This window comes from Mustela erminea, chromosome 8 (assembly GCF_009829155.1).
Source record: "Mustela erminea isolate mMusErm1 chromosome 8, mMusErm1.Pri, whole genome shotgun sequence".
Taxonomy (NCBI): Eukaryota; Metazoa; Chordata; class Mammalia; order Carnivora; family Mustelidae; genus Mustela; species Mustela erminea.
The window spans coordinates 69,964,169-69,989,943 of NC_045621.1; the positions used below are offsets into that span (position 1 = coordinate 69,964,169).

The following is a 25,775-nucleotide window of genomic DNA, read 5'->3' on the forward strand; positions in this document are numbered from 1 at the left end:
AAAACACAAAAATGTACATTGTGTCATTATTATTATTATTCTACTTTTTAAAGCAGGATACAACTTGAGTTCTAGAAGGATGCTCATTTGACAGACCCTGGAGGGCTCTTATGCAAAGGCACACAGGTAGTTAGTGACAGCATCAGGCCCACCACTGGAGTCCTGGGATCTGGAAGTATGCGCACCAACTCCTCTCCAGCAGCCTGAGCAGCCCCACCACAGGTGAATGCCAGCATTTCTGACAAATCAAATGTTGAAGAAGTCACTGTTTTTAGTTTTTCTTCTGAAGGCTCAAGAAGGAACAACTGCCGGCCCCCCTCACCCCTCACCCGAAGTTGAGAAAATAAGTCTAGCTTTCTGCCAAAGTGTGCCAGAAGAAAAATCCAACGAATGGATATTTTAATCAGCTTTAAATTACTTTAGGAACTCAACACAAAACTTTACTCGGTATTAAATAAATAGCCAAATGCATTTTCCCAAATATTTTCAATCATGGGGGGAAAAAGTAAGCTATCAATATTTTTGATTTCTAAAAGTCAAATTTAATAAATTAATAAATGCATGCCAGACAAAACCACAAAATTGCAACAGGAACCCAATAATAACATAACAGAAAATGTTCCGCATTGTAGTTTTTTATTGGTGGATAATTTACTAAAGTAACAAATCTGAAAACACAGTTTGCTTTTGCTGGAAAGAAAAGACTATGTTAGCGAAGAACTAAGAGAAACCAGAAATGAAGCGTCTGAGAAAAGTTGGCGTATGTTCTAGTCTATGGCAACGCAGCAGCTGAGGGGGGCTGGTTCATCCATTCATGTGAGCGTTTATAGAAGCGTCAGAAACCAATGACATAGAACTCAAAAGCGAAGTCACGACAGATCGACTCTGCGAAACATGCTGAATTACAACCACAGACTACCTGGGACGGAGAGGCGGTGCAGGCTTGTTGTCTCCTTTGTGTGGGGTTCCCTTGCCAGAGAGGGGGCTAATCATGCAATAGCTTGAGTTTCTCTTAACATGATAAACACCCAGGGGCACTAGAACTGGAGTGCGTGTTCACTGTTTTACAAGGACGGCGGAGCGGTGCTATGGAAACAATGGAAAGTTCCTTCATTTTAACCTGGCTATCTGCCCGAACTTCTAACCAAGAAATGATGCAGCTATAAGAGCCAATTAAATTACTATAAAACATTCCTTCATCTGTAAAACATTTTTTCCCCTGCGAACTAACATTTAAAATAAAATGTCTTCATTTTTGATAAGCAGCTCCACCACCAGTCTCTGGTATCTGATATCATTCAGGGCGGCCATGGCGTCCAGCTCTGGAGATCTCATCAGGGTCGGGCCAAACACAATGCCAAGGTTCTCGGCGTTCATAAGGTTCTCCTTCTCGTGGAGGGTCACTCTGGAAAACAGAAGCACAGGGGTGCGGCTTCGTGTAAGCCCGGGCATTCTGCACAGCGCTCGAGTGCTACAACAAAAACCAGGCTCACGGTCAAGGCTCCGGCCCACTTACCAGCTCTTTGGCTATGCTCCTTGTATGTCCCCCTCTTCACCTCAAAGTAAATCATATCAATAAATTAAACTTCTGGTATCACCGAAGCTCCTGGCCAAGCTCACTGCTGGAGTGTGTGGGGTGTTTGCCTGGAGTGGACGGGGGGGCTAGGTCGTCTCTATTATTCCATCAGCCCTCCTTCCCTTGGCTGCCCGGTTCCCAGGATATTTACAGAGTATCGGGGAAGGGGGTGGCGGAGGCACAGAGTGGGCTGCGTTCAGGGAGACTGAGGGAGGCTGAGTGTCCGTGTTCGCTCTCCTGCTAGCTAGCAAAGGCCCGGACTAGGGCTGGAGAGCCATTCCTTTGCGTTAGTGCTAAGGACTTAATTGCATACATATATGAAGCAAACTTGAATTTGCAAGTGAATTTGTAAGCATATTAAACACAAGTTTTAACTCCTACTGCTTTTAAGGAGGGAAACCGTGTAAATGTTAAATGCGCCACCAGTTAAATATTCATTTCTGGGTAGCTCTTGCCGAGAGGCATACAAAATAGATGTCAAGTTCTGTCTTTTTTGTTTCTAATTGGCTTTATATTTTGAAATCCTAAAACCACTAAAACTCGATCCCATAATTTAAAACCATTTGCTTCAACTAGTAGAGAGTGAGAGTGACCGAGCACGGAAATGAAGTTACATCACCATCAAGCTACTTAAGACATTAAACCAGGAGTAGCCAGAGTATTTTATTTTCTATTCATCTCTCTACCTCTTATTTTACTCCATTTTTTATAGCAGTTTTCAGTGTCGGAGACATTACGGCAATAATCCTGTCACCCAGGGTGAAGTGCCTATTTGGGAGCAAGAAGTAAGAAAAGCGAGACTTCTGGAGAGTTGCTTTGCTCTTTCTTATGCTAATGCTCCTGCCGGGACAGCTACCACCTTTCCTCTTCCCACCAGAACTGGACACCGGGCGCTCTCACATATCTGCACCCACAGACCCGAACGGCCAACATGGCCACATCCAGCCTGTGCCCGGCACTGGTGCGCACTGTTTAGCCTTCCTCCTCCGCTTGCGCGTGTCTGTAGTTACTCCCTCAGTGATCTGTCCTTTCTTAGATCTTTGGTCTCATCTCATTATTACCACTGGGCCGCAGCACAAGGAGCAACCTCCGGCCCGTGACTTGCCTCTTGAGATGCGCCATGAGGTACCGCAGGGTCTCGCAGTGGGCGGGGGGCAGCAGCCTCAGGGCCTCGTGCAGCGCTTCTAACTGCTCGTCCGGATCCATAATTTCTAAAACAGCAAGTTGAACACCAAGGAGAAGAACTTTAACACCTTGTATAAATGCTTCACTGAATTCTGTTCTTGCAGTGATCACCTAGGACCGGTCCAAAATGCTTTTTTGCAGATCCTTGCCACCCCCCACCCACAAGCTATGGAAAGTATTTTAAGGTCCAAGTCTCCAGTTTCTGTGAGACTTGGTTTTGGAGCAGCGATACCATTTACTCAGACTTTGGGGGACAGCCCCCACTTGCTTCACTTGAGCGCCTGAGGCTGGTCACTGGGGACCTTGGACACTGGGTAGATCGGCTGTCACCCCAAAGAGTTCAGACACATGTATGCACAGAGTAAAAACTGAGACATTCAAATGAGATCATCTTACCACATTACAGACATACTGAAGGGAGGCTAATTCCTTCCAGATCTTCTGAACATCCCAGTTCTGCCATGGTAACCCCTGCCAGAGGCTTCATTGATATTCATGCTATTTTCTTTGTAAACCAAGAGAGGAATCACCCAGTATTTACTTCCTTAGTTGTTTTTTTTTTTTTTTAATTTTTTAAAAAAGATTTTATTTATTATTTATTTGACAGAGATCACAAGTAGTCAGAGAGGCAGGCAGAGAGAGAGGAGGAAGCTCCCCCGATGTGGGGCTCGATCCCAGGATCCTGGGATCAAGACGAGCCGAAGGCAGAGGCTTAACCCACTGAGCCACCCAGGCGCCCCTACTTCCTTGGTTTTAATTTACTTTTTGTTATATAAAAAAGTCAAACCTATCCTCAGAGCACAAAAATATTCTACTACGTAGGACAACCGGAGACTTTAATGAGCCAGTGAAGGCAATTCTAAACATTGGGAGTGACAGCAGGGTCCCTGAAATAAATGTGACTCTTCCGAAGGTAGAAACTTCAAAGGGAACCATCTTCATTTGGACATTTTCGTTCTGTGTTGGCCAAAACCGCAGCACGTTCCTTTGAGGTCACAGATTGCATTTAGTTCATCAGTTATTCCCATAATCAGAAGCAGCAGACGTCTGTGGAATGCTGTGCTCTCAGAGCACCCTAGCACATTCCTGCTTCTCCTCAGATGTCAGGAAAATAGGGGGCCTTTGAATGTCGGGGCGCAGGGCAGGTGCAAGGGGACCTCAAAGTGCTGAGTCTGAATCAGGAGAGCAGCCTTGAAATACTAGAAGGCCATAGCTGATCACAATGTATCATTCAAGACACAAGACTAAGAACCCTGATTTTCTAACGTCTAAGACAAACCGATTCCATGGCCATGCATCAGTCAGGGTAAAGCTGACATAAAAATGAATGTGAGCTTTCCTAGCATTGGCAATGTAGAGCTGATAAATGTCAGAATAGGAAAAGCGAAGTTTTTTAATTCAAAGAAACTTTAGGAGGGGCCCGGGTGACTAAGTTGGTTAAGCGTCTGCCTTCGGCTCAGGTATTGGGATGGAGCCCAGCATCGGGCTCTCTGCACAGCAGGGAGCCTGCTTCTCCCTCTCCTTCTTGCTCATGCTCTCTCTCACTATCTCTGTATCTCCGTAAAGAAAAAAGAAACTTTAGCCATTAGGATTTCTGCCCAAAGCTTACTCAGGGTTCCTGGTTCGTTTCTCAGTGATACAGGATGTATTATTTGCCATGATAACTGATACATGGTCTTTGAAACTTCGGGTCTTTAAAGAATGTCAGTTCATAACAGCAATACCATTTCAGATACTGAAATTTAATCATTTAATTTCTAGAATTAAGAAAACTCCATTTACTATAGAAAACTATTACTTTGTCTTATAATTTTTGCCATGGGGCTAATTAATTTGAAACTATATTGTTTTGGAAATTGAAAAAAAGAGTAACATAGTTTCCTTCTAATTTTCATATTTAATCTTTGCAGAGAGAATCTTGAGATGGTGTGAAATCAGGGATGGTGTTGGTGGGCTAGCAAGTAAAATTCCCTGCTCACAGAGAGCTGCTTCTCTCTCTCAGAGGGTGACTGACAATCCACAGTGAACATGGACCTTCCAGTCTGTACTATATTAGAATGAGGCCAGTGCTTCGGGAAAGAACAGCAGGGTAAGAAACACTGCAAGAGCGAGGGGGAAGGGCTTCCAGGCAAAGGAGCAGCTGTGTCAGGATGCTGAAGGGCGAGTAGGCCTGTGACATCTGAGGACACGTGAGAAGCCAGAGGTGGCTGTGCTGGAGTGAGCAAGAGGGGTATGGAAGGAGGTCAAAAACAAAACAGGACACTGTTGTGTCAGGTGCTGTAGGCTATTCCAGGGACTGTAGGCTATTCTAGAGAGAAAAGGGAAGGTGCTGAACAAGGACATGATGTGACAGATGTTGCTCACAGTATCTCTCCTCTGTCTCCCACGTGGGAGACAGGCTATGGAAAGGCCAAAGTAGAAACAGACTATTCTAGTAACTATTACAAAAATCCAGGTGAGGAGGGTGCCTGGACAGTGCAGTTGGTTAAGCATCTGACTCTTGGTTTTAGTTCAGGTCATGATCTCAGGGTCGTGGGATTGAGCCCCGCAACGGGTTCCGTGCTCAGCGGGAAGTCTGCTTAAGATTCTCTCCCTCTCCCTCTGCCCCTCCCTTCAGGCTAGTATATGCTCTTTTGCTCTCTCTCTCAAATACATAAATCTTAAAAAAAAAAAAAAAAAAAAAAAAAGACCAGGTGAGGAATGACTCTAGCTTAGACCAGATGGTGGCAGTGACGGTGATGAGAAGTTGCTGGATTCTGGGTATATTTTAAAGGTAGAGTCCATGGGATTTCCTGATAAGGGATGTATGAGGAGAAGAATCAAGAATGAGCTAAGTTTTGGCCATAGGTGACTGGGAGGATGGAGCCTCCCTAAAGGTTATGGGTGGAAGAGGTTTTGTGGGAAAGACCAGGGTTCTAGTCACGATGTCTATCAGACCTCCAAATGATCTCGCTGACGCTGGTGAATCTGGAGCTCGGGGTGAGGCCAGACTGGAGAGAGCAATTTGGGGGCATATGATAAATTACATTTGAATATTCTGACATCAAATTGACAGACTCTTCCCTGGAATTAATTTTTCTCTGTTTTTTTTTTCCTACTTAAAGGACTAGTAACCATATTCTTTTTAGAGAACAGAAATATTTTGTCCTAAGACGACCATGGCATAATTTAAGCAAAGATAAAATGGAATGTATTTAGAGATGAACAACCACCATCAGTTGTTTCAAGTATGTGAAAGGCTTGTATGCAGAAGAGGGGGATGTTAGGACCATTGCCAATGGGAGGGAGTTGAAGGCAGGTGGCTCTCTGCTGTGCACAATAGGGCCTTCTGACCGTTAAGTCTGTCCACTGGCAGCTGTCTGCTGAGAGAAGCGGCGATCCTGCAATTACCGGGTATTTAAAAAAGAATGTGTCATAGAAGGAAGTCTTGTTAACATGACCCTTTAGAAGATCTAAGAACTCTAAGAATCTGTGGTTCTCAATATAAAATTATGCTTACGCATTCAACAAGTATTTATTAAGCACCTATTATGTAAATGAGGTACTCCTGCAGGGGCTGTGGGACAATAAACATGAGCAAGAGAACTCCCGCTTGTAAAGGGGTCAGTCTAACAAGAAAGGCAAGATATGAAGGCAACTTTTCAGCATGAAGGAAGGAGGCCGTAACCGAGGTCCATGTGAAGTATGACAGGGAGACGGAGGAGAAAGATGGCTCGGGGGCTGAGCGGAACAGAGGAGAGAAAGAGATGGCATCTGAGGGAGGTCTGGAAGGATGTGGAAATGTGAACATGGTGGGGGCGGGAAATAAGCACCTGAACCTATATCAACATTAGTTAAAAGTTCTTTTTAAGGTATGTGCTGCCAACTCAAAAAGAGAAATAGAAATTCAAATAGAAGAAGAAAAAAGACTTAAGGTTAAGGAGTGACTCAGTGGCAGAGTTGAGGGAAAAACTTGCAAGTTCTCATCCCAGGCTTCAGGACATTCTAAGTTGTTTGGGACGAAGAACCCCGGGTTTTATTTCTGAGTTTATCTGACTCACTCAGGATTACACACTGAATCACATTTTCTAAGATCATCTGGGAGCACAGCTCTTAGAGTCCTTGGCCAGAGAAAGATTTCCACATTCAGCCCCAGCAGCACTGTTGTCCTTGTGGTCAGAAGCGCCCGAGTGCGGGCTTACAGAGCATGCCTTCGAGAGGCACCTGCCTTCCAGGCCTTTGCACCTGGTGGGGGGGGAGAGGGGAGGGCAGCGATTTCTTCCCTGGAGGGGAAGGGGAGGCAGTGAGGAAAAAGGTAGTCTGAGACTTCCAGGTGGTTCCAGGGCACTTGCCAAGGGATTACAAAGACCTTTAAGCCCTTCGATGAGACGCCCTGGCCCCCACCACCTGTGTGTCCCTCTTCATTTCCTGTAGCCACTTCCCTCCAGCTCCCAAGTGGTGCATGTCTGCGGGAGGCAGCAGAGCTCAGATGGCTTTGACAGGAGAAAGCTTTAATGTGAAGTCGGAGTTTCTGTTGGCAAGAAATGCTAATAAATGCCAGAGAAACCCGAGCCTTCAAGAAGAATTCCCCCACCTCCTCGTTTCCTAGGGGCTGAGTGAGAAAAAGGTTCAAGAGTCCCTGCATCAGGAAGGGTGGGCCAGCCCTGACCATCTTTGGGAGGACTTTCTGCCTTTCGGTCTTCCTCCTGTGGGTAAGTCTTCTGCTGCTCCAGGGAGCCGGGCAGTGGGCTGAGTGGAGAGAGAGGGGCTCGGTCATTAGACACATGTGAGTCAGAATGCCAGGGCCTCTCCTCCACCAAAAGGACCTCGGACAATTTACACCCTATAATATCTCCTTCCTAAAATGCTATCCTGGTGGAGCGCCTGTCTGCCTCGGTTGGAAGGACATGCAACTCTTGATCTCAGGGTCATGAGTTTGAGCCCCATGTTGGGTGTAGAGGTTCCTAAACTAAACTAAAACTAAACAAAAATGAAAAAAAAAAAGAAAAAAACAACTAAAATGAAATTGTGGCTATAAAGTGCCTAACACGATTTCTGTACCTAGTATATGCTGTACAAATCTTAGCTTCTCTTGTCTCCCTTCTGTGCCTGTAAAGATAAGAGAAAGGTTGCATCTGTGTGTCCAAAGATGAAAGCGATGCCACTGCTAGAAGAGACGCAGACAAGGACACCATATTCCATAGGCAATCAGATCAACTGCAAACACATAAAATAAACACTGATATCGTATTTAAGTGTTAAGCCATGGTTTTGGTGTCAGAGAAATCACACCTCAAAATAGCTGAACTTATGAGAAGGAATCTGCCTTGATTTAGGACGTTTTTATCCTGTGATAGGCTCTGAACAGCTCTCTGAGGTACAAGGGGGGGTTCACTGACAGGAGACGGGAGGCCTGTTCCAGATACAAACCCTGAACGCTGACAGATCGTTTGGAAGGTTAACCGCGGCAGCTGAGGTGGGCGTCGGGGGATGAAGGTGGAACAGTGTGGGAGTGTGAGAGGCAAAGGCCTTGAACCCCATTAAGGAAGGCTTGGATTTTTCTTCTGCATCAATGAGGTGGTTGTGTCGAGTTCAGAACCTGGGTCTGAAGAACTGCTCTGTCCCCTGCTAATGGGGAGCCTTTGGCTTTGGCGCAGAAGCCAACTTTCAGTTTTACCTCAAAGTGACACTGGGGACAGGAACACTGTCTCCTTGGGCCCTCAGTGTTGTCCTGGGGATCAGGGCAGACTGTGGACTGAGCAGCCCTTCGTGATGGAAGTGTCAAGTGCTGCCCATGTTCATGGCCATAAGGCTTCTCTGGGGCGGAAACGTCTGGACCACAAAACAGGAACCCAGAAGCTCCTGCAGACAATTTTCATGATCAGCACCAAATCCATCCCAAAATAAGAGGAGTTAAACTCCCATGGAAGTGACCTAGAGGCTTTCAGGCTCCTAACATGGACATTTGTACAAATCAGTCTAATTCTTCTGGATGTTCTCTACATGAGAGCTGGGCTGACCCACAAGAAATCAGGGCTCCAGGGAGCTAACCACAGAAATTCTCAACAAAAGCACTGAAGGGGAAACTAAAAATGAGAACAAAGCAAGTCTGTACTTCAAGAAATTTCCAAGTCAAAAAGCAAATCAGTGTTACTAAGAAAGTGATGTTATTATTTAAAGATCAAGACAACATATGGTTTTTAAGAGAGAAAAGAAAATGACAGAAATAGCTTATCTTTTCTAAAAAAATGGCAATGCCAACACTTAAAATCTGTTAAAAATTCCCTTCTTTAAAAAAAATGTACTGTGAATTACAGGTATGAGTTTTGCACCATAAATACAATTTGGCATATGAGGCTTTGCTTTTTCTCATTTGCATTTCAACTAGAACTTAAAAAAAAAAAAAAAAAAAAAGAAACACTTCTTGATCTAAAACCGTGTTCCTTAAAGTATGATCTACGGACCGGTGCCAGTTCACAAACTGTCTGTTAATGGTCTGTCACAGGATAAGGACAGACATTGAAAGTAAGAATTTAGAAACTTTTATGGGATCTGATCGAGCAACTTTTATGCCTAGCTGAATCTAGTAACAAAATAGTTTGGTCCTGTTTTTTCAATTTTATTTTTCTAGTTATTCATTTTTACTTTGTGGAAGTGTTGGTCCTTACTTAAGGAACACTGGGTTAAGCCTTACTCTGGAAAATGAGGGTTAGCCCATGACAAAGAAGCTTCTGACGGCAGAAGTCATAAATAACTGATGTTAGAGAGGAGATCAAAATTCTTGTGAGTATATTAGCCGTAGAGAAAGGCGAGGGGGAAATACTTAGTACGCATTCAAGAAACTCAGGAAAAACCAGAGAAATGATTACCAGGAGGAGGCAGTCTGGGGGGTCATTCGGAATGCGTGGCTTCATACTTACTGGCGGACTCGATAAACTTCGGGTAGGCGTCGTACGTGATGAGTGGGATTGGGAGATCCCTGAAGTAAAGTTTCAGCGCGCCAGTGATGATGTTGATGTCTTCATACATGTTCACAGAAATATCTGCCTTCTCCCCATCTTGGAAGGAGGTTAAAAAAGTAAGAGTAAGTGTCTGAATGCAGAGCACTGTTTTCATAACGTGTTTTTGGGTACAGTCTTTAGAGATTGGCAGTGCGTCAGTTTTTAGTATCAAATTCTGTGTGCCGATGTATATAAATGATTAATTTTCTGTGGAAAGCGAAATCATTTTTTTTTTAATTTTCTATTCTGAAGTTACTTATTTTTCCAGGTTTAATGAGGGAGGAGTACAAGAGGACAGAGGTCAACAGCAATATTTGTAAATTCCAGGAGTACTTGAGAATTCCTAGGGGAATGAGTGGGATTGCTTTCTCTTTCTTTTTTAAATAAACCTAGAGAATGTGAAAAATAACAAGAAAGTCACTCCTAACCTACAAAAGGCCACTTCTGACTCACCCCAGGCTCTGATACATGACCATGACACGCTGGGATGCTGTCTAAGCCTTGGAGGTAGGCAGATAGCGAGAAGCACGAGAGTAAAATGAAACAAAACTTTAGAATGTTGAAATAACAAGAAAAGAAGTTATACAATAGAGGAGTAATTCAGAGGAGCTGGGCCTTAAGACTCTCGAGGGAAGCTGGCCTTCCTTTACTCCCCTGCATTTAGTCACTGGTTAAAATACCTGAATTTTCATCTACAAAACATTCAATTAGTGCCTACTCTGAGCTGACCTTATCCTAGGTTTCTTTTATTCCGTTTGGCTTACAAATGATTTCGGCTGATTAAAAAGCAGCCTGTTGGGGCGCCCGGGTAGCTCTGTGGGTTAAAGTCTCTGCCTTCGGCTCAGGTCATGATCCCAGGGTCCTGGGATCGAGCCCCGCATCGGGCTCTTTGCTCAGCAGGGAGCCTGCTTCCTCCTCTCTCTCTGCCTGCCTCTCCACCTACTTGTGATTTCTGTCTGTCAAATAAATAAATAAAATCTTAAAAAAAAAAAAAAAAAAGGCAGCCTGTTCCCTACCCTGATACTAGAATGGCTAAAATCCAGAACCCTGACAATGAATGCTGGGAGGACCAGGAGCCACAGAACTGTATGCTGCTGCTGGTGCGAACACAAAAGGTACAGCCACTTGGGGGTAGGCGGTTTCCTAAACATACTCTCACCATATAATCCAGCAATCACATTCCAGGGTATTTACCCAGAAGAGCTGAAAACTACTTATGTCTACACAAAACTGTGCTCACAAATATTTATAGCCACTCTCATTCATAATTGCCAAAAAACTGGAAGCAATTGAGATGTCCTTCAATAGGCAAATAAACTGATATATCTAGACAAAGAATGTTATTGAGCAACAGCAAGAAAAGAGCTATCAAGCCATGAAAAGCAATGGGAGAACTTTAAATGCATACCGCTAAGTAAAGGAAATCAGTCGAAAAAGGCTACATACTCCATGATTCCAGCTATATACATTCTGGGAAAGGCTTAACTGTGGAGTCCGTAGAAAGAACTGTGGTTGTCAGGGGTGCAGGGGGAGAAGGGGAAGGAAGAACAGGTAAAGTACAGATGATTTTCATGGTAGTGAAAGTTCTATGTGCCACTTAATGTGGATATATGACATTATGCATTTGCCAAACCCACAGAACTCTGTAACATAAAGAGTGAATTTCGATGTGAGCTACTCACTTTAGTTATTAAGAACGTACCCATGGTGGTTCATCAATTGTAACAAATGTACTATACTAATGCAAGGTGTTAACAATGGGAAACTGGGTTGGGGGGAGCATGAGAGGAGAGGTTAGATGGGAAATCTCTGTGAAATTTTGTAAGCTAAATCTACTGTCAACCTAGAACGGTAAACCTAAAACTACTACTACTTTTTCTTTAAAGAAGCCTCTTTTAAATGCAAAATGCCATGGCATGTCATACATTCACATTTGAAGTGTGAATTAGATCACTGGTATGTGTCTTTCACACTTGGGTTGAAAGCACGGGCTGTGGTGGTACAAATTGGGATAGACCACTTTCTGGGAGGAGAAAGCAATGTAGAATGCTTCCCTGGGGAACCCTGGGCAAGAGGGCAGGTGCTAGAGGCCCAAAGATATGGAAAAGGAGATGGGAGGGCACAAATGGTAGGTAGAAAAACTGCAAAGGTAAGTATCACCTCTATTGACATTTTTATTCAGGGAAAGTGAAAGAAAACTGGTATTCTCTCCTGCCACAGAGTTCCTGCTTCCGCCTTCTATTAGTTATTTTTCTATGAGAATCCACATATCAAATATCCTGTCTCATTACGGGTTACACATCCAATTTTTGGTTTGGAAAATAAAATTACCAACCTTATAGCTCAGTTTTATGACAAGTTAAATCGAATCGAATTTAGACATGGATCTGAGAACCCTTCTACCATTCAGCTAATTCTTTCTACAGTGAGATACTGCAGTCATTGCACCTTCATCCACTCTCCTCTCACTTCTCCTCTCTAAGCCACAGCACTTTCCAGGGCCTTGACAAGCACAGCCTCAGGTCTTTTGCACAGACTCTTCTCTTGCCAATGTCTTTACATATTATGTGGTTAACCTCTGTTCTTCTCCGGAAAAGCCTCTTCTGATCGCCAGCATTCCTCCAACCCCAACAAACTACGTTATATTCCAAAGTTATTAATATTTTCCTTTATGGCATAAATTCAAATAAAATCAGTAACGATTCTGTAGTAGGGGCATCTAAGTCATTAAACTGAGTCTCCACCCAGTCAAATATGGTGATGGGATACATGGACGACAGGCGGTTTGATGAGCCAACTCCAGCCTGGGAAACCTGAGATCTGCAATGACTAAGATTCTCCCAACCACTCTGCCCTATCTTCTCCATGATTTCTGGTAAATTTAACTGTTCTGTGTATATTTTTATGAATAGGGACCAGCCTTGGGTGCTCAGGTACTGGTAATATAGTTACATTTTATACAGTTTCTTCCTCACCTTGAAGTGTAGCACTTTAATATACTAATAAAAAGTAGAATTTTAAGCTTTTAATTTGGAATAATAATCAATGACTTAAGACAATAATATAAATATAAATAATTAATATAAAGAATAACATAAACTGTGCCTTCTTGGCAGAGGGCATTGTTGTCCTAAGTTAATGAACATGCTGAAGAACATACCTCTGTCAAAAGCCATCTTGACATCTTCGATTAAGTCACTAAATCCTGATACTCGATACAGTCCTTCAGAATTAAGACCTGTAAAAATAAAGCAAGGGAGCTAATTAGTTTCTTTGGAATTATGCCTTTTCTCCAAATTTTAATTTCTTCCCATACTTCAGGCTGGGGAAGTAATGTGCATGAAAGAATGATTAAATACACTTGTTTAGAAACCTCTTCACATTTTCTCCTAAAATAAAACCACTGCACTCACAGTTTTTAAACTCTGACCTACTGTTACCTGAGTATTTGTAATTTGGCTCACCACTGAGTCTAATTAGATCAAATATGTTGAGTCTTAAGGGAAATAATTCATCACCCCAATTATACCATAATTCTTTACATAACCGAAGATTAAGATAACCATGTTAATAGGCCCATACCAGTGTTTCCCAAATGGGAAATAAGAATTGGGATGCAGCGTTCTTTTTGGCTTAGGTTAGTTTTAATAGAGCATTTACACCTTTGCTTCTTAGACCTAGAAAAATGTAAAAAGTGAAAAACAAATTGCTATCTACATGTCAACTTTTATAGACTAGAAGCATCATCATCCATAAAAATATTTAAGTGTATTTCCTGTAACTAGTTCAATGTACCTTAAAATCAGGCTAGTTCATTAGATGCTACATTAACTCATTTCAGGCTTTCAGGTCATTGGACATCTGAAATCATTCCCCCCTAAACTTATAAAAGAAGACAACTGGATTATGCAATGAGGCACCCGGAAGGGCATGAGAACTTGCATTCATGGTGCATTACAACTGCTGAACCACACCGGAAATGCCTCACCTCTAGATTCAATTTCCCTGATGCACATGTCCACCACCATTGGTCGCTTGGTGATATGGGCTTTCACGAGTGTTGTAAGGTCACAACTGTACACCTTCTTGACATGTTTCAAGTCTGGCTTACAGTCATTTGGGACCATCTTGGAACACTGCTTATGAACATTCAAACCACAATCTAAAAGAAAAATACAGAAAGGAAAAATACATCAATGTTTTGAGCAGAGTTTTGAGCATTCTGGAGTGTTTATTTTAGCAAAAGACAGTCCGTCCAGCTTCAGTGAGGCTTAAAAGGGGACTAGCTTCCAGCAGTTTCTGCCGAGTGTAAAAACATTCTTCCCATCTTTTCTCTTGGAAAATTTTGGTTTTAAGTCAGCAGATGATAATTCTAGCTCGTGCTTCATTTCTTACTTGCTGTGTGATCTCAGGAGAAATTCAACCCAGATGAAACAAAATTAGTGTTTAAATGTCTACAAAATATAATATTATGCCAAAGAGGCAACTTAAAATTGTCCATTTCTTCAAAGTGACATAAACATTATATTTGATGTGGGAAATAGGATTATACTTTAATATATTTGATATGAAGAGGAATTAGATCTCCGAAAGTAAAAGTATCCCAGGATCTTCTTAAAATCATGCCATTCATATTCATATCTCTTCATAAGCCTTGATATATAGATATATAAAACAATAAATTTAGCGGCTAAAAATAGCCATAGTATTATTTACTATTAGCACTGGTTTACTGATGCCAAGCACTAGTCCAAGTGCTTTACATTATTTCCATTAAGCTCACAAAACTTTATAAAATACGTACTATTTTTCTTCTCATTTTGTAAATCTGACGAAACCGAGCACATGTTAGTGATTTACCCAAAGTCATGCCCTGAGTTTGCAATGGAACTGAGATTTAAGCCTACAGATATTTCTAGGGTCCACGATTTTAACATCTATAACCATCGTGCCTCTCCTGAAGCTTGTCCTTTGCTTTGTAATTTTACTGAGTTGTAACTTGTAAGATGCCAGAACTCAAACATCTTCTAGTTAATGTCAGGAGATACTTCATTTTCAATAAGAAGAGAGCAATGGAGTTTTAGAAGGGACAGAGAAGAATTCAAATATTTTGTTCTTTTAGAGTGATAAACCATCACTGAATAATTTAACTAAAATAAATGTCATCTTTATGTTTCTAAAAACCTAACCCATTTGATGTTTTTCATAAGGACTTGATGTTGACCCCTTGTAAATCTGATTCAGAGATATCCAGGTCTTAATGAAACAGTCTGAAAATCCTACAAGGCCACGGCCACTGCCTGTGGTCACTGGGCAAGCTTTAGTTTTCTTGCTCTTTCAGCAAATGTTGGTGCTTATCATTCTAATAATGACTTGGTAAAGCTGCAGTCTAGTTCTATAGGGCGGTAACAATAAACAGAGATGAGGGACATTTGCCAAAATTTATAAATGGAATCATTCTTTCGTTAAATATGTAGACACTGCCAACTTGCAATGCATACGTAAGGCCTGTGTGACTCAAAGGGAGGAATTCCACTGTAGTGAGCACCTCCCATGTGCAAAGACAAGCTAGGTGCAGAGGGACACTGGGTCTTTGCATATGTGTGGAAGAGAACAGCACTGGAGAAGGCACGGCCAATACCAACAATGCCCAATGTTATCCTCACTAAAGAATAGCAACTGCTTCTTTGAAGACAGAAATGGGCCTCCAGAGCACCGAGCTGGATCTGTATTACCAGAGGACATGGCTTGACAACATTCTGTAATACTTAGACAATGTCCAAGTGATTACATCACCCAGACCCCCAGTTCCTCTTTATATCTCTCTTAGTTACTGGTAAGATTTCTGATTCAATCCTAAGGCAAATCAATGGCAAATGTCCACTTAAAAGACCTTGTTTCCCCTGAATATTTTAATGTTTCCTATAACTTCTCTGAGTTAGAATTAGCTCTCTCATCTATTAGCTGTCCAATTCTGAGTGCCTTTCCTGCACCTCAGTTATGTAAAATAGGAATCATAAAAGTATTTATTATCTATCCATTATAGGTTCCTGTGAGACTTTAATATTAATATATGCAATTTCTTAGCCATAGTAGGTTAGAGGTGTTTACCAGGACTATGTTGTTGTCATTATTGAGAAGAATCTTTTGAGAGGCCTTTTCTACGCAGCAGCCCAGGGTCCGTTACATGGCATTGCCCCAGTCAGCTTACGGTGGGAAGCTAAGTGGGATTCTGGGACAGCTCTGTTCGTCCCATGTGAATGCGACAGGACGTGGATGCCTCAGGTTATAGCTGCTTCTTCCTCTTTACTGTTCTAATACATTTCATTTACAAAAAAGCGTCTCCAAATAAGTACTTCATTTTTCTTGGCTTTTACCAAATCTGAGGAGTTTTCAGCCACTCATTTTTCAAGTATTTTTTCAGCCTCTCTCCTCTTCTGGGACTCCAAAAATGCAAATGATAAATCTTTTACTATTCTGCTACAGGTCTCTGAGGCTGAGGTCACTTTTCAAAGTCTATTTTCTTTCTCTTGTTTGAGTTGGAGAAGTTCTATTGATCTGTATTCAGGTTCACCAGTTCTGTCCTCTGTCCCCTCCATTCTGCTATTGAGCCCATCTATCCGGTGAGTTTATTGTTAATGCAATTTTCAGTTATAAAATTTCCATTTATTATTTATTTAAAAAAATTTTTAAAAAGAATTTATTTATTTATTTGACAGACAGAGGTCATAAGTAGGCAGAGAATCAGGCAGAGAGAGAGGAAGGGAAAAAGCAGGTTCCCTGCTGAGCTGAGAGCCTGAGCCTGAGAGAGCCTGAGATCATGACCTGAGCCGAAGGCAGAGGCTTTAACCCACTGGGCCACCTAGGCGCCCCTCCATTTATTTTTCGTCTTCATTTTCTATTTCTTATATTTCATTTGTCTCCAGAGTGTTTCTAATTGCTTGCTGGAGCATTATTGTGGTGGCTGTTTTCCTGGTCTGATCATTCTAGTGCCTAGGTCGTTTCGGTATTGGCATCTGTTGATTCTTTTCTCATCTAAGTTGAGATTTTCCTGCTTCTCAGTATGAAGTTTAATTTTGAATTGAAGCCTGGATGTTTTTGAGTGTTACAAGAAGACTCTGGTTCCTACTGAACATTTCTCTTTTCGCAGAGTTAACCTGTTGAGATTCAGAATGCGTGTCCTGGCTTGCTTTTGTAGGCCAAGGTTCAAATACCTACCTAGTTTGCAAAGCCTTTGTAACATTACCGCAGTGCTATTTTGCCCACCCTACTTGTACAGTACCCAAATAGCAGGACTGTATCCCACATTCTGGGGAGGGAGACGGCCACATCCTAGTTACTAGGGTGGGGATGGAAGCCAGGGTTTGCCCAGAAGCCTGGTTGAGAAGGAATGCTGTGCCATGTGGAACCACAGGGTACATGTGGAAGACAGGGTAATGTCCTGTCTCAGCTGCCTCATCACTGCAGGTCAGGGTGAAGACAGGGCTTCACCCACAGACTTGGGCTGAGAGGGTGCTGCTCCTACTTCGTGGCAGGACAGAAGTCCAGGTGTCACCCACAGGCTCAGCCAGGAGGGGCTACCGCTTCCTTCCTGCCAGGCAGTGATGAAATACAGGGCTCCACTCACTCCCAGGGGCGAGGTGCACCCTGGGGACTGCAGGGCAGGGCGAAACCGGGTTCTGCCCATAGACTACTGAGGGCGGCTGCCGCACTATGCCTTGTTCGCGATGCTCGCCTGGAGGACGGCAGGAAGGGCGGAAAGGGTTCGGCTGGCTACCCTTTCCCAGCGCTTTGGCTAGGAAGAGAAGGATTTTCTTTGGATCATCTTTGGTCTGTGCTTATTGGCACTGCTGGGTTGTGGGCCTCTCCCATGCCCAGGCTGGGGATACACGGGAGGGAGGAAACAAGCCAACCCCAACCACCAGGCAACTTGCTGCAGGGATCCTGGGGTTGGCCTGCCCGCTTTTCTCCACTTTCAGAGTCTTCTCATAGCTGATGTATAGGTTTTGTACAGGGTCTTTTGTTATTAATATTGTGAGGAATAAAATGAAACCTATTTATTTATCTCGTCCAGAACCGGAAGAACTCATCCATAGTATTTAAATGTATAAAAGTCAGCAAAGCTTCATAATTTCATATTAATGTTGATGTGCCTCATACTTGAAGTGTGTACAAAGAAGCAACAGATCCAGTTGGAAAGGGCTTTTGGTAACAGCCTATCCCATTGCCTTTACCTATAGAGGCAATAAAGCTCCAAGAGTCCAAATAACTTGTTCCAGCCGGAAAGTGGCAGAACTGAGACGTAGCCTTGGCCTCTGGATTCCCAGCCTGTGCTCTTCCCACCGAGCGACGCCTGCTGCCCTTCACTAGCCGCGTATCACACACCCAAGAGTTGGTTTCCAGCCCCGAAGATGAATTGGCTAGTTTCAACCTCTTACTCGGTAATGTTTATTGTACCCATTGTTTGTTGTATATACTTGAGTTTAAAAGAGACATTGTTATATTTTACTGTTTTACATATATGTATGTATGGATGTATGTATGTATATGTGGGTGTATATACATATATATAAATGATTTGGCAAGGACTTTTTTATCAGTGTACTTTTATTTAAGTTTTTATTTTAATTCCAGTTAAGACACAGTATCATATGAGTTCCAGGTGTACAATATAGTGATCCAGCATTTCCATACATGACCCTGGGCTCATCACAAGTGTCCTCCCTAATCCCCATCACCTACTTCACCCATCTCTCCACCCACTTCCCCTCTGGTGACCATCGGTTTATTCTTTATTGTTAACAATCTGTTTTCTTGGTTTGTGTCTCTCTCTCTCTCTTTTTCCCCTTTGCTCATTTATTTCCTAAATTACACATATGAGTGAAATCATTGGCAAGGACTTATTTATTTATTTATTTTTTTAAGATTTTACTCTGTTGACACACAGAGCACAAGCAGTAGTGAGAGAAGGAGGCAGAGACAGAGGGAGAGGGAGAAGCAGGCTCCCCACTGAGCAGGGAGCCCAACACACGGGGCTCGGTCCCAGGACCCTGGGGATCACGACCCAAGCCAAAGGCAGACGCTTCATTAACTGAGCCACCCAGGTGCCTCTGGCAAGGACTTTTAAAAATCAGTGATAGAAGCTACCCGTTATATTCTTGTTTTGTCCTATTCTTTCCCCAGGTATAAATTCCATATGGAAAACCACTACAAAGCAATCCAGTAAAATTTTGACACATAATCAAAACAGGTGAATAGCACTTCTCGTCTGATGTTAATGCTAACATTTTTCCATTCAATAACTGGAGTCAGCTATCACTTTAAACATTAAACTCCTAGATTATTTGTGACTCAGTGACAAGAGGGTAGAGTGATGACTGAGCTCAGATTTAGGAATTAAGGAAGAGGAAAATGTTTTCTAACCTGATCTATTTCTTCCATTTGAATGAGAATAAACTATGGGTGGCGCCCAGGTGGCTCAGTGGGTTAAAGCCTCTGCCTTCGGCTCAGATCATGATGCCAGGGTCCTGGCATTGAGCCCCGCATCACTGGGATCTCTGCTCAGCAGGGAGCCTGCTCCCTCCCCGCCCTCCTTTTCTGCCTACTTGTGATCTCGGTCTGTGAAATAAATAAATAAGATCTTAAAAAAAAATTAAAAAAAAAAAAACTATGCGACAACATCTTCTACTCGAGTTTAGAAATAAATTTCAAAAGCCAAATTTTTGGCAGGATTAGCTATGAAGTCCTTCAGATGAACAAAGGATAGGGCAAAGTCATAAAATAAAGCATCTTTATACCCTTAAGTTCACGGTGCAATATACCAGCTCTGAGCTCGCTCTGAAAATCGCTCCTACAGGAACTAGCCATACATCATATTTCAGTTTGCCATTAAGACTTTATTTGGTTTTCATCCTTATTTATTAAAGTCATATAACTCCTCTACCATTCCATTTCTCCCAAGGAAGCTCTACACTGTAAACAACAACAAAAGTCCGTAAAAGATAATTTTATTTGTTGCATCTCTTGGTTAGTAGGTTATTATTATGCTGCAATGAAACATTTCCCCCTCCTAATCCTTCAAGTTAATAAGCATGGACCATATGAAAGGAAAAATGAAAAAACTCAACTCACATTTTATTCTGTCCTTTATTAATGTTTCTATTACTTAGACACTAACTTTAAGCTATTCTCAGATTTCAGAATTCCTGGGGTTTGATTTCTCTAAAAAATGGATGTTTCATATCTAAAAAGCACAAAAATCTATCTTTTGAAAAAAAATAGCTTATATTCACATTATATTGTTAGGATTAAAAGGTAATGTTAATGCATGTTTTGAAAGGAAAGATAATTGTTCATTCTTTGAGTGTTCATATTTTATTCATTTTTTAAAAAGATTTTTTGTAAAGTACTCTCTATACCCCATGTGAGGCTTGGACTCACAACTCTGAGATCAAGAGTCACATGTTCTAGCCAGGTGCCCCATGTGTGTTCATATTTTAAATAATTGCGAATCAAATTTTTATTCTAAAATGTGTCTCTTAGATATCTCCCTCCCTGAATATCCATCCAGGAAAAATGGGAATAGCCCAATTCTCATATGTATTAGAAGTCATTACTTTCATAAGCAAAATTAAAAAGAATAATTTATTTTTTGCATATTTGTGAAAATACTGCTACATGAAACTTCTAAACAAGTCTAATCAACTTCTCACTGGTAATTTATAAGGACAAACATAGGGGCACCTGGGTGGCTCAGTTGGTTAAGCGTGTGGCTCTTGGTTTTGGTTCAGATCATGATCTCAGGGTAGTGAGAGCGAGCCCTCTGTAGAGCTCTGTGCTCAGCACCCAGTCTGCTTGAGACTCTCTTTCCCTCTCCACCCACCACCATGCACGCGCGCGCTCTCTCTCTCTCAAATAAATGGATACGATTTAAAAAAAAAATAAAAGGACAAACATAACTTTTTAGGTCCAGTCAATCAAAGCAGTAATTAAGATAAATTATTTCCACTTCTTTTCTTCAACCTAAAAGCTAAGTCCTGTACTTTAAGCAATGAATACATTTTATTACTAGGAAAGAACTCCCATTCTCTGTTGTGGCGTGTGTGTGTGTGTGTGTGTGTGTGTGTGTGTGTGTGTCTGTGTGTGATGACAGCGATGTGAAAAACAGAGTCGCTTGAATAAATAACCAATACTAAGTTGATGTGTGATTTACAATTATTATCTGGCTTAATTCTCAGATTATTATGGCAAGGCTGAAGTGAAAACAACTCAGCAACGCTGGTGGAATCATGGTCTTTTTGATGGGAGGGGTGTTTGGCAAGCTCAGTGATTATATAACAACAGATGATTTTAACTTATAAGTTAAGTCCCTTTCATAGAGAAAGGAAACATGGTTTGGGGAAACTCTTTTTTTGTCTGAACGAGGATCCTTTGAACTCTGCTATTACAAACTACCTACAGGTAGTTTTTTTTTTTTTTTACAATGCTCATAAATATTAAGGTCTCCGCTCCCAAGTTGCCGTTCCATGCTCCCTTGCCCTGTCCTTGTAGTCTTTCAAGCAAGCTAGAGGGAGGGAGATGTTGGTAGACAAAGAGGATGTTTGGTGCCTGCTCTGGGATCTCAAGAGCAGGCATAGGAAAGGCCGTGTCTACACTGCCTGTCCCGCCGCTGCCCTCTTCAGCCGCAGCCTGCCTCTTAGCCAGCCTAGAGCATGTGGGTCGGAAGGGACAGCTTGTCTCTCACTAACTGGATTCAGTCCGATTCTGGCGGTAACTCTGCCAGCCTGGTGCCTGGAACACCACTCGACAATTCACATGATGTTTAACAAAAAAAACCAGAGGGGGTGGGGAGATACAAAACTGATGCTTTTGGCCAATGCTCCCTGAAAAATTCCTGACACGCTCTCTTCTGCCTTGGTGGATTAAAAAAAAAAAGACACCAGAACAAAGCAAGCTGTCTTAGGATCAAAAGCAGATAAATACATCTCTTTTCAGATAGGCAGTTAGCCTGCCCTCTTCCTTCGGAAGTAATGTCTTAAATGTTCAGTGGCTAGTGTATTAGTTTCCCATTGCTGCTGTAACAAATTACCACGAATTCAGTGGCTTACATCATTAGAGTTCATGTCCTAGTTCTGGGGGTCAGATGCCCCAAGGCCACAAGTTTCCCTAGGTGGATATCAAGGTGTTGCAGGCCTGTGCTTCTTCGGGAGGCTCCGGAGAGGCAGTGTTTCTAGGCTTCCTTTTCCAGCTTCTAGAGGCTGCCCACATTCCTTAGCTCCTGGCCCACTTCCTCCCTCTGCAAAACCAACGGCCTAGCATCTTCTCCCTTTTCTGAGGTCTGTTTCTGTCCCTTTTTTTCAGACTCTGCCTCTTTCTTGTAGGGACCCCGTGACTGTGATTATCCTGGGCCCATCCCAACAATGGAAGGTCATCTCCCCATTTCAAGACCTTAGCTTAAATCAGTCCCTTTTGCCATTAAAGGTAACATACTCACAGGTTCCAGGGATTAGAGAGTAGACTTCTTTAGGGAGGCATTGTTTAACCTTTCATAATTCTCTCTCTTTATATTCTTAATTCTTTGCATTCTGTTTTAAAGTGGATGACTCAAAGGTCAGGATCAGCCACTTCAGAGCTAAGAATTCATTGTCATAGAAAACAGAACGAATTCAAATGCCAACCTGCACATTTAAAAAAAGGAGTTGACTTGTTCTTATACATTAATATGGTTCAAATCACAGAGAACAGAATGCTTTCATGGACAAGGCATAAAAATGAAAATTCTCCTCAAGGCTTTTCTTTCAATTCCTACACAATTGTGGAGACTATTAAAGCGGGTAGCTGTAGGAGGGGGCAAATCACTTTCTCTTTCCTTTTCCTTCCTATTATTACTATCATAAAAGTTCCAAAGCATTTCTTTCAAACATGATTTGGGATCGTAGCATATTGTCAAGGGTTATGCATACAAGAACCTATTCCCTGCTAACATAGCAAACTCAGAATTCTTATGTAGATGGGCTTCATATTTCAAAACTTAAGTGGTATACATCATTACTCCCATAAACGAGAAGCTTTTAAATCAGCGATAGTCACAAAGCGTTCAAGAAACTGTTGCAAGTTCTTGGCTGGTTTGGCTGTGTCAAAGTTTCTAAATTTATATCTAATCCCTAATGCTGACTGAGACCAACATTCCTCAAGCAGGTGATTTGTGCCCAGGAACAAGCACTCCCACACTGTAGATGGTCTTAACATCACTGGAGGTTCCAATGTGTTCCCCTCCAGTTCAAAGGCTTACCCACAGCCTGCCTAATCTCATCCTTACTGGTAACTGCCAGTCGAAGGCTGACAAGATTATCCTCATTTATTCTCTGGGCAGAGACTTGCAACTGGGGTTGTCATCCCTCTAGGATGATGGACGAGTCAGACTGGATCTGAGCCGAGGCTCTCTATGAGATACCTCTGTGTGGCTCAAAGTCAAGACGAGGGGAATTTTTATCCCTGTGTGTGACAGGGAGGTCCTTGAATGGATTTGTCTAATGATGTATGCCTGGAACCTTATCATGCCTTACTGACGCTACGGGAATAATAACTGAAAGAAGGGCTTGGAACATTAATGTGCATTGCATATTTTACCTTGCAATTAAAAAAAAATGCAGTTTAGAAGTAAGAAAAATCAGACCCCAGAGATTTCTGCACATAATGGGCAATAAAAATATTCCACTAAAAATCATGCCACAGAGTTGGGGGGGTTGTTGGTGGTGCAGACAGTTGAGTGTCTGACTCTTGATTTCAGCTCAGGTCATGGCCGCAGGGTCCTAAGATGGAGCCCTGCATCAGGCTCTGCACTTGGTGGGTGAAGAGTCTACTTGAGATTCTCTCTCCCTCTACCTGCCCTCCCCTCCCAAAAGTCAATAAAATCTTAAGAAAAAAAATCATGCTGTAGGAGACTTCTGGGGAAGATGGCAGAGTAGGAGGCTCCTAGTACACTTACTGCGATGAGCACATTGGAAGGTGCAGAACTGCCGAATCACTGTATTGTACACCTGAAACTAATATAGCATGTGTATGCTACTTCTACTGGAATTAAAATTTTTACAAGATCATGCCACTAAAGAAAGATGGGTTTTTTTAGTGATAAACTTGATAGAATTATTACAGTTACCATTTTGAAATACTTTTAGTATACAGTTTTAAGTGCTAAGCTTCATGCTAAAAGAGATGTAAGAATGTATTTTTTACTTTAACAATTTAAATAGCAGAAAGAAATGTCTATGACCAAACTCTATAATTTAAACCATTATTTCTAAGCCTATGTCAGAATTTAGAGTAGTTTGAATAAATGGTCAATTCTTGGTATAGTTGTTTTATACAAAGGAATTTCACATGATGTGAATAACTTATTTTCATAAGGCATTTCAATGTATCCCAGAGTTGCTTATTTCTTTATGAGTAAAACTTCAAAGTTTCTTCAAAATGTATATCTAAAACTACTGTGGTCATATTTTATAGAAAGGATTCGGCATATTCAAGATTTCAAAATGTCACAAACAAAATATTACTGACTAAGTGGTTTTTCAGAATTTGGTAACCATCTTTGAAGATAAATTCACAGATTTTTAAACTTCAGTTTGATTTTGCAAAAAAATGTAGTAAGGACAATCCAGCTTAACAAGTTATCTTTAAAATTCAGTTTCCAAGGCAACAATCATAGGTCCCTGTACACTGCTTAAAAAAATCATTTTTATAAATTTAGTTACTGTAACATCAAAGGCAAGAGTTAAATATAACTGCCTTACTTTTATCTCCTTTTATCAGACTTTCTGAACAGGCCAACTTCTCTCTTTTTAATGGACTAATACTGGATCCCTAGTCTGCTGCCCCCTAAGTACAGAAGGTTAAGGGCGGATAAACTGAGTTTCTGCAAATCTAGACTACTGCCTGTGTGTTAAGAGCAAACCTGAATCCAGCCCACTATATGTGCATAATAGCAAATATCCTTATAACTTATTCCTTCTAACTCTGTAACTCAATAAAGCAAAAAGGGAAGGGCTCTTACCTGCACATTTTACTCCCTGAGCAATGAGACCCCACATGAAGTTGGCACAGTATTCACACCAGTGTGGCCCTCTGAACGTATGGACCTGAAAAAGAGCAGTGAGTGACAGAGTGGCCAGAGGGGAAAACACATGGACGAAGAGATGGTTTTCTGTCAAAGTGCGGAAATACAAACCATGGTAACAAAGAGGTGTGATGTGGCTGCATTTAGGGAAACTTTAGCTGAGTGGAACCGCGACAAGCAGTTAAAATTTCTTTCAGAGCTCAATTTGCTCTTTGTTTTAGAAATGGTGATACATCAAATCATTATTCTGTGATTCACTTTGCAAAACAATTTCTACAGTGGTTCTCCAGCTGGTTCCCTCCAGCCCTAAGCCTCATCTCTGAGTTACACAAAGGAAAGGAGCGATGCAGGGTATGTCTGGGTCCTGTCAGGATTTTGTCAGATGACCTACCTTCTGTGACCACAGATGGTGAAGGTGATACTTAGTGACTGGTCACAACTGAAGCAGCAAAAATGGCCAATTTCTGTTCAGAACCATTTGATACTTACATTAGTTAAGGGAATGAATATATTTTAGAAACTGCAGAAGAGAGTTTCTAAAATATATTCATTTTTATGAAGGGAGAATTAATCAGAAACCCTACTTGAGTGTAGTAATTATGCATGAATCATTTCAGCCTCAAAAACATTTAAATGCATTTGATTCCTTTATCCCTAAGAAAGGAATCTCCAAAGAAAGGATTTCAAATGCTAAGATACCTAAATTTTTTGTATAGGAGAGAGAAGCCATTCTAGCTTAACTCAGATGAAAAAGTATTGGTAGAAAAGAGAGGCAAGGAATTCAAACCCCAATATTAAAAAATAAAAGAAAAAAAATTGGAATATTTCCCTTACACTTTGAGATTTCTGAGGAAAAAAAATTCCGAGCAGATATTAGCTGAAAATCCACCCAGGAAAAAAAAAAAAAAAAAAGGGAGAG

At 41.7% G+C, this 25,775-nt stretch overlaps 1 protein-coding gene across 6 annotated transcripts in view; it reads right to left on the minus strand.

Moving 5' to 3' along the window:
* Positions 1-617: 617 nt before the first annotated feature.
* The window catches only part of CHN1 (chimerin 1), a 207,795-nt gene continuing 182,637 nt past the window's right edge, over positions 618-25,775 (minus strand). For all 6 annotated transcript variants that reach the window (XM_032355997.1, XM_032355998.1, XM_032356000.1 and 3 more), the window contains 6 exons: positions 24,794-24,878; positions 13,730-13,903; positions 12,902-12,979; positions 9,661-9,798; positions 2,682-2,787; positions 618-1,405 (listed from right to left, as the gene is read on the minus strand). In XM_032355997.1, coding sequence (XP_032211888.1) covers positions 1,234-1,405; positions 2,682-2,787; positions 9,661-9,798; positions 12,902-12,979; positions 13,730-13,903; positions 24,794-24,878 — 753 coding nt within the window. In that variant the 3' untranslated portion in view covers positions 618-1,233. The remainder of the gene's footprint in view (positions 1,406-2,681; positions 2,788-9,660; positions 9,799-12,901; positions 12,980-13,729; positions 13,904-24,793; positions 24,879-25,775) is intronic.